This window comes from Setaria italica, chromosome V, assembly GCF_000263155.2.
Source record: "Setaria italica strain Yugu1 chromosome V, Setaria_italica_v2.0, whole genome shotgun sequence".
Taxonomy (NCBI): Eukaryota; Viridiplantae; Streptophyta; class Magnoliopsida; order Poales; family Poaceae; genus Setaria; species Setaria italica.
In genome coordinates this window covers 46,228,684-46,243,119 of record NC_028454.1, presented here as the reverse complement: position 1 = coordinate 46,243,119, position 14,436 = coordinate 46,228,684, and the positions used below count along the sequence as shown (strand labels likewise).

General features: G+C 46.4%; 3 protein-coding genes across 4 annotated transcripts; 2 read left to right on the top strand and 1 right to left on the bottom strand.

Annotated features, from left to right (window-relative positions):
- Window positions 1-358: 358 nt before the first annotated feature.
- LOC101767626 (probable calcium-binding protein CML10) lies at window positions 359-1,294 on the top strand. The gene has a single exon (XM_004971193.3). The coding sequence runs from the start codon at window positions 387-389 to the stop codon at window positions 963-965; it is 579 nt and encodes a 192-aa protein (XP_004971250.2). The 5' UTR covers window positions 359-386; the 3' UTR covers window positions 966-1,294.
- Window positions 1,295-1,449: 155 nt separating this feature from the next.
- LOC101767227 (phytochromobilin:ferredoxin oxidoreductase, chloroplastic) lies at window positions 1,450-7,300 on the top strand. Of its 2 annotated transcripts, none has more exons than XM_004971192.4 (9): window positions 1,450-1,760; window positions 1,837-2,961; window positions 3,982-4,101; window positions 4,737-4,831; window positions 4,941-5,034; window positions 5,139-5,270; window positions 5,340-5,444; window positions 5,551-5,601; window positions 5,710-7,300. In XM_004971192.4, exons 2-9 carry the CDS (start codon window positions 2,653-2,655, stop codon window positions 5,896-5,898), a joined length of 1,095 nt encoding a protein of 364 aa, XP_004971249.1. In that variant the 5' UTR covers window positions 1,450-1,760; window positions 1,837-2,652; the 3' UTR covers window positions 5,899-7,300. The 2 variants fall into 2 exon arrangements, with proteins under 2 accessions (XP_004971249.1, XP_022682739.1); XM_022827004.1 differs by having other exon boundaries at window positions 1,450-1,764.
- Window positions 7,301-9,127: 1,827 nt separating this feature from the next.
- LOC101766811 (probable calcium-binding protein CML35) lies at window positions 9,128-10,256 on the bottom strand. Its single transcript, XM_004971191.3, has one exon. The coding sequence runs from the start codon at window positions 10,124-10,126 to the stop codon at window positions 9,551-9,553; it is 576 nt and encodes a 191-aa protein (XP_004971248.1). The 5' UTR covers window positions 10,127-10,256; the 3' UTR covers window positions 9,128-9,550.
- Window positions 10,257-14,436: the final 4,180 nt, after the last annotated feature.

The window sequence follows — 14,436 nt, the reverse complement described above, 5'->3', positions numbered from 1 at the left end:
GGCATCAAATGGTTCTGCATGTGGCACCATGTTCGACGAACGACGCGACGACGACGTACCCTCTCTCTCTCTCACTCATACTATTTGCATGATGGGTGTTTTGCAGGGCAAGCAAATCGTTTAGCATCTCCTTTTCCGTGCGAGAGGCGGACTTCAAAATCCAAGTGAGAGATTATTAGCAAGTAAAGAAACGGCCCACATGTCAGCGACTCCTGGGCTGGTTCGCCTCCCTGGCTTGCACGGCTCCGTGTCTGTTAATGGAAAAAAGGCCCCGGCTCCTTCCACCCGCTCGCCTCTACTCTATAAATACGCCGTCTCCACCACCGCAGCCCACCACCGCGACGGAACCAGAGGCAGATTACCACACGCACGCCACCAACAAAGCCATGGGCAAGATGAGGATGCCCGTGCCCTCCCTGTTCCGCCTCGGCCGCCGCTCCAAGTCGCCGCCGCCGCAGTCGCAGCAGCAGCAGCAGGCCAAGGCCGAGGCGGCGCCCGGGTCCCCGCCGCGGACGGCGGAGGAGGAGATGGCGCGGGTGTTCCGCAAGTTCGACGCCAACGGCGACGGCCGGATCTCGCGGTCCGAGCTCGCGGCCCTGTTCGAGAGCCTGGGCCACGCCGCCTCCGACGACGAGCTTGCGCGCATGATGGCCGAGGCGGACGCCGACGGCGACGGCTTCATCAGCCTCGACGAGTTCGCCGCCCTCAACGCCACCGTTGCCGGCGACGCCGCCGCCGTCGAGGAGGACCTGCGCCACGCCTTCCGCGTCTTCGACGCCGACGGCAACGGCACCATCTCCGCCACCGAGCTCGCGCGCGTTCTCCGGGGGCTCGGCGAGTCCGCATCCGTCGCACAGTGCAGGCGCATGATCGAGGGCGTCGACCAGAACGGCGACGGCCTCATCTCCTTCGAGGAGTTCAAGGTCATGATGGCCGGGGGCGGATGCTTCGCCAAGATCGCTTAGGTTCATGCGCAATCTGCTCGATCTTTCCTTCTTCCTCTCCCTTTTTTGGTTCCCCCCTCCCTCTCTATAGTCTATCCCAGCGTGCCGTGTGCGGGTTCTCCAAAGTGTATATAGAAGCAACAATTATTACTAGCGCTAGATTCTTTCTGCTAATAATTGGGAATCGCGGATCATGATGATTTCTGCTCATATTGGTTGGAAATTGGAGGGTGGGAAGCAGAGGTTCAGAGCTAGTTTCTGTTCATCTCTCTGACCCGCGTATTGTTCCTTCAGTTTACGAAGAGAAAATGATTGGAATCTACTATCTACGGATATCTAATTCGTGTTTCCATTGTTCGGAATCTGCTAACCTTCATTTAAAAGCCCATTTCATCAGGGGGCTACATTTTGCAGAGTCTTGTTTACAGTGCTAGTTAGCTGGATCTCGTAGATGTGCACTTTTAGTTAGCTGGATCTTAAAATGAAATCCCGCTTAACTGAATTGAGCTGTGTTATCCTCTGTTTATTTTGGTCCCTTCCTTCTCCTTTTTGCTGAGAAATCCTGCATCTGGCTGTACAGGAAGCCAGTTCATCTGAATGAAATTGAAAAGTATAACTCAGCCTAGTTGCAGATGAACTGAATTGATAAGCAGTATAATTCAAGTATGGGGATGCAGTGCAAATTGGCTTGCAAAGCAGAGTGGGAGTGCACCGTTTTTCACACTTGCAGTTCAGTCAGAAAATCTGGAATCTCTGGGGACTGGGGAAACCAAAACTTCGCCCAGGTCTTTCCAGAGTAGTATTTCTGAATGAGTGGTAGGTCTGTACCAACTAATCACCAACATATATTCCTTGTCATCAGCATTTGTTAATTTCCGGAAAAATATTCTAGGATTGTATCAGAGACTGGAACATGGACTGGCTAGTGACCACGAAGTGAGGAGGAGGGAGATCATCTGGGAATATTCTTGGCGAAGATGGGCGGAACTGAGGGATTGTTGTTACGTAGCCATCATTGGCGTCATCGCAAGATGGAGCGGGAGCACGAATCTCCATTTGTTTATCCTCTGAATCCTGAATACAACAGACGATGAGCTCTGGTTCCATGATCTACCTGCTGGAATATACTGCCGCCGGGACACGGTCATATGAAACTCTGTCAGGAGTAACTAAACTGGCCGTTGCTGCTAATGTTTAAAGGATTAGAAGCTGCCGGATCAGATGGCTAATGTTGGCTCCAAGACAGAAAGGACAACAGATAACGAGCCACCACATGCGAGCTCGTGTGGTAAAAGATTGTGCGAGCATTATTACTGAACTAGAAAGAATATCCGACACCCTGTCTGCCCAGATGACCAGGGATGTGGCCATGTGCAGTTTACGCGGTGCAAATCTGAGCCATCTGGGTGTGCGAGTGCGAGGGTCCATCCGAACTCGTCAGGTTTCAGCATCATCGCTGCGTGCGAGAACAAAGCTGTGGCTCGCATGCCTCGGAGTTGCGTCGCATCTTCATCCTGGCTCAGGAGAAATCGCATCCTCGATTAGGTCCACAGCCAGTCAGCTCAAGCTGCTAACGACAGTTGAGTCTTCTTCAGTGCTCCTTTCTTTTTTTTTTTAGTCTTCTTCAGTTGGCCGGGCCAAACGGGAAAGGGCCGCAGGCCGGCAGAATAGTGAACACGGGCCGGGGTGGGCTGCTCTGCTCTGCGAAATGAGAATAGTTTTTGTAGTTTTGGGAAAATATGCGACGGAGGCTGACGTAACAGGTGAATCTTCTTGGATGGAAATGGAGAGGTCTCTGGCCCGTGTGCGTGTAGCTTTTCCCCACTCTTCCCTGTCTCTCTCATCTCTTCCCATCCCAGCTCCATCTCCTTGCTCCCGCATCCCTGTGTGCCACCTCGGAGCTGAAATGAGCGGCGGCAGCGGCGGCCTGGGCGCCGGCTTCTCGTACCAGAAGTTCGTCCACGTCGCGCTGGAGCAGACCCGCCTCCGCACCGCCCTCGCCCCTCACCCATCGCAGGTTCTTTCGCTTCCCTGGCTCATCTCCTGTTCTTGAGCTGCTTATACTGTAATACTCTGCTTCTTGCGCGATTCTTGCTACTGAGATCTTGCCTACATAGCTGCACTACTCTCACGCAACCATATGGGCCTTTTTTTGTTTAGATAATGAAACATATGAACCTTCTGTGCCAACTTTTTGGTCGTAACAAATTTGGGTATGCTGGTGTCAATCCCAACTCTGAACCAGTACGTTACAGGAGGCCCCACAAACTGCGATTTGATGTAGTCATTGGACCATACGTTTTGGTAACGAGGGGGTGTTTGGAAGGCATGTGCTAAATTTTAGCACATGTCACATCGGATGTTTAGACATTAATTAGAAGTATTAAACATAGTCTAATTACAAAACTAATTGCACAACCCCTAGGCTAAATCGCGAGACGAATCTATTAAGCCTAATTAGTCCATGATTTGACAATGTGGTGCTACAGTAACCATTCGCTAATGATGGATTAATTAGGCTTAATAGATTCGTCTTGCGATTTAGCCTAGGGGTTGTGCAATTAGTTTTGTAATTAGACTATGTTTAATACTCCTAATTAGTGTCCAAACATCCGATGTGACAGGTGCTAAATTTAGCACCGCTATCCAAACACCCCCCGAGTGAGGCCACACGCACAAATTTGTTCAAGAAGCAAGCTGCCTGTAGAAAATCTATTTTGCATCATCAATCTAAAAAAAATAGGCCAACCTAGGAGGAAGTAGCTTTTTATTAATTAAGAAGAAAAAGGCACCCAAGTTCACCTTTACAAGGACTTGGACCTTGACTGTCTAGGCCTGGATTCACACCCTCGACCAGCTGAGCTCCTGCACCATCAATCTTTTTTTATAACGAACCAACTGCATCAATCTTGAATACCAGAGAAATTATGTCTCCCTAAAACACCATCTTGCATCAATTATTTTTTCCATTGTCTTCTAAATTGCGATCAACACATTTTCCCTCGTGAAATTTGACCCTGTTCCTCATTTCTCCCAGGAAAAGTTCAAGTTCATAAAAACCAATGAGGATAATACTATTTTCAATGCTCTTTCATTCAGCGCCCCCAAGATTAGATTGCTTCGAAGCCTGACAATTGAGCAGAAAAACTCGGTTCAGGTATTTGGTCTGTTTTGGTTCTCTATCTACTCAGGTGTAATCCTCCGTTTGGAAAGTTTATGAGGTGGCACATATAAAGCTCCATGCCGTCAACCGTTTTAGTACATTTCTATGAGCAACATCATAACTGAAATACAACTTTAGAGTTGGGCAGCTGTGCTATCTTCTTATTCCACAAAAAAAGATACTCTTGTGCTTCGTAGAATCATAGGCATATTTGTCTTCTTTATCATAACAAGGGTTTGTTAATTCAAAATCCCGGAAATGCTTCTGACTTCTTAATGGTGCAATATTTCATTTTTCCAATTATGTTAATCCTAATTTCAGGTACTAGTGTATTACCATTTTTCTTGAACCTTCTGTGGAACACCTGTTTCAGTTATGTTGCTATAGCAGTAACCACATGAAAATAATATATGGCTTTTTTGGGGTTTCTGTTGCCATTTCTTTGAATTTTGTGACTGAAGTTTTAACAGTGTAGCAAATGATGGCCCGCCTTGTGTAGGCTTCTTGGGTTCTCATTTTACCATTCTAGATAAAATTTGGCTACACTCTTGCTTAGCGTTGATGGCCTCATCTGTCCAGGTAGATGTTCTAGTGCATATGATGCTTATATATATATGCTTATGATGCAGGTTCTTGACTTTGCTGCCTTCTCAGAACCTGAATACGACCTTCCTATATTTTGTGCCAACGCTTTTACATCTCCTGCGCGTAGTATTGTTGTCTTGTAAGTGCCAGAAATTTGTTGACATTGCAAGCAAAGTTGTGCTTTGTTCATGCGATGCCTAGGCGTGAATTCGAGTATGCCCTGAATGAATAATTTGGACTACTTTCAGGGATCTGAATCCTTTGTATGACACCACTGAGCACAAGGATTACAGGGGAAAATACTATAGGAATTTGATGCCTCTTATACACAAATACAGTGAGGTATTTTGATATTTTCCTTCACCCAACATTATACTTCAGAAACCTCAAAAACTTCCTGTATTTACTTTATGTGTAGCTTGATGTCTTTAATAGATGAAATGCAGCTTCTGCCCTGGGGTGGCAAGATTACAAGCGAGTCTCTGAGATTCTTCTCTCCTATTGTTATCTGGACAATACTTGAGCCAACTGAGGCCAACCACCAAGTTCTGTACTCTGCCTTCATGGATTACTTCAAGGTGTGCAGGTTTTTTTTCTCTCCAGTTTCTTTGGGCTGCCAGAGTTCTCATTATTATCTGGGCGTGCAGGTCTGGCTGGAATTAATGGATGAAGCAGTTCAAGGAACTAGCGTAGAAAAAATTGACCGAAATAGAGAAGCACAGCATAAATATCTCACATGGAGAGCCGAGAAGGTTTGATTCATCTTCCACGGAAACCATTCTGTGCTTAAAGAGCTCTTATCGATTGGGTTTACTGTTGTATGTAATACACTGATCACTCATCACCCTCAATTTTCAGGATCCTGGTTATCCACTGTTAAAAAAGTTGATTGGTGAATGTGCTGCCAAGGTTGTTTTCCTTTCCTGTCTTCACCCACCGTAACAGACCAAGAGTTGTTACTTTATATTATTTTGTGGTGTTTTTCTAAGTTTATTATTGTTGCCCCCCCACATACAGGAGTTGGTGAGGGAGTTTCTGTTTGAAGGGGTAGACTCGCTTGGAACAAAGTCATTCTTGGAGTATTTCCCCGAATATGCACAAGAAGATGGGACGGTAAACAAAAAGAGGAGCATGGTGGGGAAATCTTTTGAAACTAGGCCTTGGGATGCCCATGGGCAGTTCGTCGGCGACGCTGGTGATGGATAGCAGCTCTGTTCTAGCTACATCTAGTAGTTGTTTGTTCTTGAAATACGCGCAACTTGGGCAGTGGCGCCCGGCAACTCGTGGTAAAAAAAAAAAAGGGCTATGGGCCGACGGCCCAACGAGAGACTGCGATGACGTGGACGTGGTTGCTGCCATCCCGTTGATCAACGATGAACATTATCTTTATCAAAAAAAAAATGATGAACATTATCAGTTCTTGCAGGCCCTGAATGCGATCGATCTGTATGAGGCTGAACGTACACTCAGCTCTTTGGATCCCTCTCGCCTCAAGTACTCCCATGGCAGTATGGCACAGCACAAGAAGGAAGGAACCGGGAAGTTGCCGAGCCCTTGCTGCCAGAAACAACCGAACAAACCAGAGTGCCTCGGATCCTTTTCACTCTCCCCAAGCAGTCAGCACAAAGTTACACAGCGACGTCTGTCAAAAACGAGAGAAGGTCCATATGCATGTGCATGCGCGGACAGAGAGAGTCAGGTTGGTTTGAGCAAAAGACGATTGTACTCACTCTGCAAAAGTGAAGTACTGTAAAGGTCTCTCCCTCTCTCTTCCCATTCCATTCAAAAGAAGAAGAAAAAAGAGCCAGGCACACCAAGTGAACAAGACAAACTTGGCTAGGTGTGAAACCTGCGCCAGCCATTAGGCAGGCTCTCCTTGAGATTTGGAGGGAGTTTTTCATAAACCCACTTTGTAGGCAGGCTTGTAGTCCTTGACCAATCCATCCATCCCACGCCCAACTCAGAAACTAAACACGTCTCTGCTGGCGCATTGGCAAGCAGCCAAACTCCTACACATGCAGCCATCCGCATGCTCATCGTCGCCAGGCCAGGCCACATCTGCATGGAGCCGCACTTCATAGATTCACTATGCTCCGCACAGAGAGGGGGTACGAGACTGCCATGTGAGAGCTCTGCTCGGCGACACCACAACGCAACAGGCATGACCGGGACCATCGCCGTCGCGACTCGCGAGGCATGGATGGGATCTCACCTCGCATGTGACTTGCTGCTGTTGCTGCCATCGTCTTCGTCTCCGTGGAAACGGCCGCAAAAGCTGCATGGAAACCGGCAAGAAGCTTCACTACCAATGGAAGCTGGGGAGTTTCCTGAGAAACAAAAAGGACACCGTAAACGATGGAAGCTGCAGGCTAATCTCATGGGGAGTCGCGACCAACTCGCTGATGATGAGCGCATCAAGGTAGAGGTAGGAGTACAACAGTCCAGAGGGCCTGCCACTCCCGTGTAAGCTACTATATAGTACGTATGGAGCAAATATTCCCTTGGGGGTTTATTCGGTCAAATACTGCAGCACTGGCATCCTTTTGACCCCTTGCATGTGTAGTCAGCGATTTGCACGGATTAATAAACAGAAAGTTCAGAGGGTTCAGAGCAGCTCGCATGTCGGCAACAGGCCTGCCATCTAACCCCTTGTTTACTTCACCCCCAACTCCCAACTTTGACAGTATGCAAAAAGAAGATTCTCCATCAATCAAACTTGCGGTACATGCATGGAGTATTAAATGTAGATGAAATTAAAAACTAATTGCACAATTTTGTTGTACTTTACGAGACGAATCTTTTAAGCCTAATTAGTCAATGTTTGGACAATAATTTACAAATACAAACGAAACGCTACAGTGTGCTACAGTGCCAGCACAGTAATTTGGCACCTCCCAATTTGACCAACTAAACAAGGCCTAAAATACTGCATCAACGGCCCCACCATGCAATGGGTGTGCAATTTCCTACGGCCAAAATGCAAGTCCCCTGTTGCAGATTCGTAGGACCTGGCAGGCCCTCCGGACTGTTAGTCAGCCAAACGAGATGCTGTCAGCGCCTCGGGGTTCTTTGAAGAAATTCCAAGGCAATTTACAAGACCATGCATGATCTAGCGCTAGGTAGGCTGCTTATCATGATTCTCCTCTGATGATGGTTCGTTGTAACTGATTAGATGCTGCTTCAGTGTTCAGTCACAAAAAAGTTAGTACTCTACTTGCTAGAAAAAAGCGGCACGGCACGCTTGGAGAATAATGACTGCAAGTTGTGAACCAAAACTTGCCTTGCGGTTCTCCTTTTGGAAACTGACGGGCCGTTTGAACAGCAGTGGAAACGGCAAGGGCTAGATTTGGAATTGAAATTAGGGCCATGTTTAGTTCACTCCAAAATCCCAACTTTGACACTATGCAAAAAGAAGATTCCCCATCACATCAAACTTGCGGTACATGCATGGAGTACTGAATGTAGATGAAATCAAAAACTAATTGCACAGTTTTGTTGTACTTTGCGAGACGAATCTTTTAAGCCTAATTAGTCAATATTTGGACAATAATTCACAAATACAAACGAAACGCTACAGTATTGCTACAGGAATTTTGACACCCCAAAGTTGGGCAACTAAACAAGGCCTAGGGCACACAGTTTTCTGCAAGGAAAAAAGAAACAAAGACGGCAACACCATCGTCTGCGCGGGAAGAGTCTGAGAGATGAAAGTGATGAAACCATGGGCTAGCGGATATGGCATGCCATGCTGCATTTCTAGAACGCCTTGTATCAGACGTTCTCGTCGAAAGCACAGGTCACAGGCCTTATCTTTGATGTTGAAGAAACATTTCTGATCAAAAGAATTTGACTACAAGATAAGCATGCAGTATCTATCCTTATTGGCATTGGTAGGGCCATGAAGTTCTGTCGAGGCTGAGCCTACTGTGAAACATTTCGAGTTTTTCCAGCGGTTAGGGGGTGTTTGGAAACTTTAGATCCTGTCACATCGAATGTTTAGATACTAATTAGAACTATTAAACATAAACTATTTATAAAACTCATTACACAGATGGAGGCTAAACGACGAGATGAATCAATTAAGCTAATGAGTCCATGATTTGACAATGTGTTGCTACAGGTTGTTACTGATGGATTAATTAGACTTCATATATTCATCTTTATAATTAACTCCTAATTAGCCTCCGATAGTATAATGGGTGATCCAGAACATTACGGCTTAAATAAACAGCTCAAAACAGTGCCGGTAAATGATAAGGAAGCTGGCCAGAACCAACACGCTAGACGATGGAGAGGAACAGACAAAAAGGGCGCGCTCAGTCGCTCACTTTAGCCAGTCAGCTGAAAGACGTGGGCTCGCCACGTTGCCATCGCAACCACACGTCCCCAGCCCGGAATCAGGCCTCGTCCAGCAGCAAATTCGAATCTCCAATCATTCATCCAACGCGTACAGCCAAATTTCTTCCAAATCTCGACACCACCGGCAGTTGGCAACAGATACAATCTCGACATGCACCCATTAGTTGTCGGAATCGGGATTCAAATAAATTCAAAAAATTCGAAAGAACCAATCATTCGCCTTGCCGTTATACTCACTCTCTCGCGACAAATAATTTTACAAGGAACTTGCAATTCCATGCGCGGGGGTCTCGCTAATCGTGCATGGATTAGCAGCAAGCAAGCAAGCTCCTTTAATGGCGTACTCCTACTAGTAGATCGATCGTAGCAGCCTATCATCCTGCGCGCCCAAAAGATCTTTGGAGAAGATGATATATAGCGCGCATCAGGGCCGACGGGGCCATCCCATCTTTGGCGGGAAGCAGGGAAACAAGCCAAGATGATGATGGAGAGGAACGGATCACAAGAAGGCCCGGGCGTCGACGGCGGCGGTGGCGGTCGCCATCATCATGCGCGCGAAGTCCTGGAAGCCGACGAAGCCGTCGCCGTCGGCGTCGACGCCGCCGATCATGCGGCGGCAGTCGTCGAGGCTGCATCCCTCGGCGCCGCCGCCGAGGATGGCCTCCATGACGGCGCGGAGCTCCTCGGCGGTGATGCGGCCGTCGCCGTCGGCGTCGAAGACCCTGAACGCCTCCATGAGCTCGTCCTCCCCGCCGGGTGCGGGGGCCTGCGCGGCCATGGCGGCCACGGCGTCGAGCTCGTCGTCGGAGGGCTCACCGTGGCCGAGGCGCCGCAGCACGGCCTCCAGCTCCCGCCGCGGGATCTCGGCCGGGGACAGCGGCATCAGCACGGACCGCGGCGTGGAGGACCGGGCGAGCGTTTCGTCGGAGGAGGACGAGGACGCCGACGCGAACGACGGCGCCTCGCTGCGCGACAGGGAGCGCTTGCCGCTCCCGTCCTTCTTGCCGCCGCTCCACGACCGCTTCGGGGACGGGAGGGAGAGCTTCCTGGCCAAGGACTGGACGGAGAGCTTCATCTTCTGCTGCGCCGTTGCTGGCGGTGGGAATGGGTTTCCGGGAGGCTCGGGAATGGGGGAAAGGCGGTGGTGGGGTGGGGATGGAGGGGACGACGAGACGGGGGCAGCGGGAGGAGGGAGATAAAAAGGCGGGGGCGGGAGGGGAGGGAGGGAGCTTCGTGGAAGCTTCGTGGGCGCGATTTTTGGGCTCCGCTCCGCTCCGGCCCGTCCCGTCCCCTCCGGTTGGTTATTACGGAGTACTAATATCTTCTCTCTCCGTCCTGGGGAATGCTGCGGATTTATCTTTTGCGAGCGACCGTTTCTGTGCCCGGATCGGCTGCGCGAGCTGGAGGCTGTTGCGAACCCTGTGGCGCCTGTCCTTTTTTAGGGCTACTAAAAGAGAGGTGGCAGCCACCTGTTCATCGAGTTGGCAGAGCAGATGGTGATGGTGTTGCCGAAAATAGCTGAGACGTGGTGTACTTGTGCTATGTTTGGTGGATCTAACGCTACAAATGAAGAGTTTGAGACACTAGCTAGCCTCAACACGTGACACGTAACACGGAGCTACAGTTTCACGGTACCATGCAAGATTGTACAAGTATACATTATTTTGTTTGATATATTACATGACCATTATCTCCAGCATATATTGCGGTTAAACGTTTCAGTATCCAGAGCAAAAATAACTTTCGTACGATGAGTACATAGTAGTGAAACTGTGAAATAATAAGTCTAAGCGATAGCTTCCGTCATGAAAATAGGTGTTACCTCAAGTCAAGTCTTTGTCTTCATATACTAAAACTAGCTATGGGTGTGCTATGATGCCGACCACAACTCACCACGTCGAGGCTTTCCACGTACAAAATGGAGTGGAATTTCTCGTCATGTATTAGAGGTCAGATTTTTGCGTCGTGGCTTTAACATCCCTACAAGTACAACGTGGCAGGACACGGCTAAGATCCAACCACACCTCATAACCTTTGATTTTATCGTATTGATTCTATTATCTTTTGTTGAGTCTGCCCTTAGTTTAATTCCGACATTGTTGTCGCTTTCATAGCATAACTAAAATGTTGGGTTCTTCTTAATAGCCAAAATTATGTTGTAGCTTCTTCTCAAACTAATCCTTAATAGGACTTGTATCTCATGTTCGCATACTTATCTAATTTACTTATTTGTTTTCTCTCTCTGAACATGCTTTACTAATTTTAGTTTGGACTATATTCGAGTGATTACATGCTAATCAAAATGCCTGCTGTTTATGTTCCAATGGACTTGTAATTTTATCGGAGGAAGTACTAAAATGGCGCTTCTGTTGTGGCCACAGAGGATCTTGAGTTTATCAGTTTGGGATGGACAAGGTAGGTCCCCGTAGGAGCATGTTGGGTTCGCCTCATTATCGCAATTTTATAGCCTCCTCTGTGCTCAGTTTGTTTATTGCTGACAAAAAGAAGAGAGAGAAAGGGAAACCAAAGTCAGTAGCCTGTTTCGTGTTAGCTTGTGCTCTTATAAAATTCTGATGCTCTGTTGGCTTTCGTTTTTAGCTGTCGCTGAGACGCCTGATTAAAGAATTTTGTCTTGAAACCGAAATAAAGATTTATTATCTTGAAACCGAAATAAAGATTTATTATCAGTACGCACTAATTATGTTGTCCTTATTATTTATACTTTTTTCCTTCAAACTCTTTTTTATACTTTTAGGCAATGTCCTTGTGATTTTTTTTTTGGGAATAATGTCCTTGTGATTTAGTGCCTTATGAAATCAAACTCGTCCATTGATTCGAAATCTTGAAATAAACGTATAGATCAAGAGGGCGCACACAGCTTCTCACCATGGCTGTTCGATCTTCTTCCTTCCCTCTTACAGTGTAGGAGCTCTAAGAATTCTCTTTTGCAAAAAAAAATGTTTTAAGGCCATTCTCAGTGAGGATTTCATCAACAATAAATAAGAGACGATTTTCATGACATGACACACTATTTATGAAGTGAAAAAGAAAATCTATTTCATTATACACTGTTTCCAGCACAACTTATGTCTTGCATGTAGTTTTGGAAAAAAAATAAAAGATGAAACAATGCAATGTGTGATCTATTTCATCCATGAACTAAATGCTCTCGTGATTATGTGGCATTATTGGAAACATGAATACGAAAGCTCGCATCGAGAATAGGCCAAGAATTTTGCAGTTTCGTTCTAAAAAAAAAAAGAATTCTGCAGTTTCGGCTGGAAAATATAAGACCAACTTGAAATTCTTTGATCTGTGAACATCTTTACGCTGGGTAGTAGCTGTCGGTACTAGGACGAAAAGGTGCGAATTAATAGGGGCAAAGATAGCCGGTTCCCTGAAAAGGACTCCTAACCGCATCGTATCAGTTGCACCCTAAATGAAAAATATCTACAGTACATAGGTAGATACTTGCATGCATGGTAGGTATTTGTTTGCAAGTTTACAATGATTTTTTTGTTAACCCAGTTAACATAACATAACATGGGGTGATTTCTGATTGGTAACTGACGGCGCGGTGAGTTTTATATGTTGGTTAGGTAGGAGAAGTTTAGATTGCAGCAACAGCCGACTTGGAATAGATGATTAGCATTACTGATTTTTTATTTAATCGTTTTCGTGGAGTACTGCTGCTGCTACAGCACTCTGGCTCTGTGCAGCAATGAATGCCGCAATCAGATAGCTAACAGGACTAGCTATGTCTTCCAGTATTGTACGCCTGTTACTGATGATCCACGCACACGGTCATCACACGGAGGTTATTCGGTGGCGGTGGCGGATCAGCAGTCAAAGCTGAGCATGGTGAATAATCTATCCTTGCGATGATGATAAGCTATCGAGATTTGCAAGCCGCACGTCCAACATCTGGTTTGTTGATCTCGGAAGCGCCGGATCACACACGTATAGTGTCTCCTTTTTGTTGCGTTGCTCCACGTTGCTTTGTCGATCGACAGGAGCAAGCAACACTGAGGGCCTGTTGTTTGGTTCCCAGCTGCTAAAATTTTAGCATCTGTCACATCGATACTAATTAGTTATATTAAATATAGATTAATTATAAAATTAATTGTACAAATGGAGTCTAATTCGCGAGACGAATCTATTAAATCTAATTAATCCATGATTTGACAATGTAGTGTTACAGTAACCATTTGCTAATGATGTATTAATTAGGATTAATAGATTCGTCTCGCAGTTTAGCCTCCCTAGGTGTAATTAGTTTTATAATTAACTCATATTTAGTTCTCCTAATTAGCCTCCGAATATTCGATGTGACACGACTAAAGTTTAGCACTGGTATCTAGAAAGCTCGAATAAGTGCATGGTTGGATCCAAATTAAAGCTACCGGTAGATGTCGTTGCACCGATCGCCTCGCCAGCAGTACCACACTTTCCAGGAAGCTTCCGGCGGGCATGGTCATGGTCTCCGATCGAGCTCATCGATCAGGCCTGGAATAAGAATAATCAGGCTCAGATAGCTCTGGGAGGCTTTGACACGGCCTGTGTCCACTCCCCCCAAACCGTGTCGAATCCTGAAACCGACCACTCCTAGCTTGCATCGCTTGGTAGTGGAACTCGATGATCTGGCTCGTTAATCTGCACTGCACGCCTCTGCACGCGTCCTTCTCAACCTACTAATAATGCAGTAATTCGCTGGATGCGTGTATAGTTCAGACTATCATAGCAATCCATATGCCAGAGTGATACATGGATTGTTCTAATGATCTGCATGTAATCCGTTCTTCAGAAGCTGCAAGCTGTTCTTCAATTCATACTAATCTTCAAGCTTAAACAGACAGTGTGCCTTGCACTGTTCAAGATTTACTACGACTACGACAGCACTAATAAGTCGATGTGCACATTGATCTCTTTCCTACAGTTGGTTAACGTCTCTCGTTCTAGGCAGTAGTGGGCAGGCACAATCTATGGTTGCGGTGGATTAATCATATGTACATTCAGGTCAACCAAACAGTGGGCTGCTTTTGCTTATGTTTTTTCTTTTCTTTTTCATTCTTCTTTTTTGAGAGAAAGCTAAGCTAAATTATCCTGTACTTGCTAGCTATTATGCGGTTCGAATGTGAAATGATTGCCGCTCCATTTCCTTTTTTTTGTCTGAAGAATGCATACACTAATCATAATCAGGATGATGGAGCTAGCTACCAGGTGACGAAAGATGGACAAATGGTTGGGTGCTGAGACTATATAGATGGGATAGCACCAACTTTTCATGTACTTGTTTTTCAAAAAGAAAATTCATTTACGCGCCGCGCATGGTCTTTTGAAAATGTTAAGCATAACATGTGTATACTGCAATACTGTATAGTAGGG

Coding starts and splice junctions, on each gene's coding strand:
- LOC101766811 (XM_004971191.3), bottom strand. CDS start 10,126: ATGAAGCTCTCCGTCCAGTCCTTGGCCAGGAAGCTCTCCCTCCCGTCC.
- LOC101767626 (XM_004971193.3), top strand. CDS start 387: ATGGGCAAGATGAGGATGCCCGTGCCCTCCCTGTTCCGCCTCGGCCGC.
- LOC101767227 (XM_004971192.4), top strand. CDS start 2,653: ATGAGAATAGTTTTTGTAGTTTTGGGAAAATATGCGACGGAGGCTGAC. Junction 5,035..5,138: donor TTATACACAAATACAGTGAG/GTATTTTGATAT, acceptor GATGAAATGCAG/CTTCTGCCCTGGGGTGGCAA. Junction 5,445..5,550: donor TCACATGGAGAGCCGAGAAG/GTTTGATTCATC, acceptor CTCAATTTTCAG/GATCCTGGTTATCCACTGTT.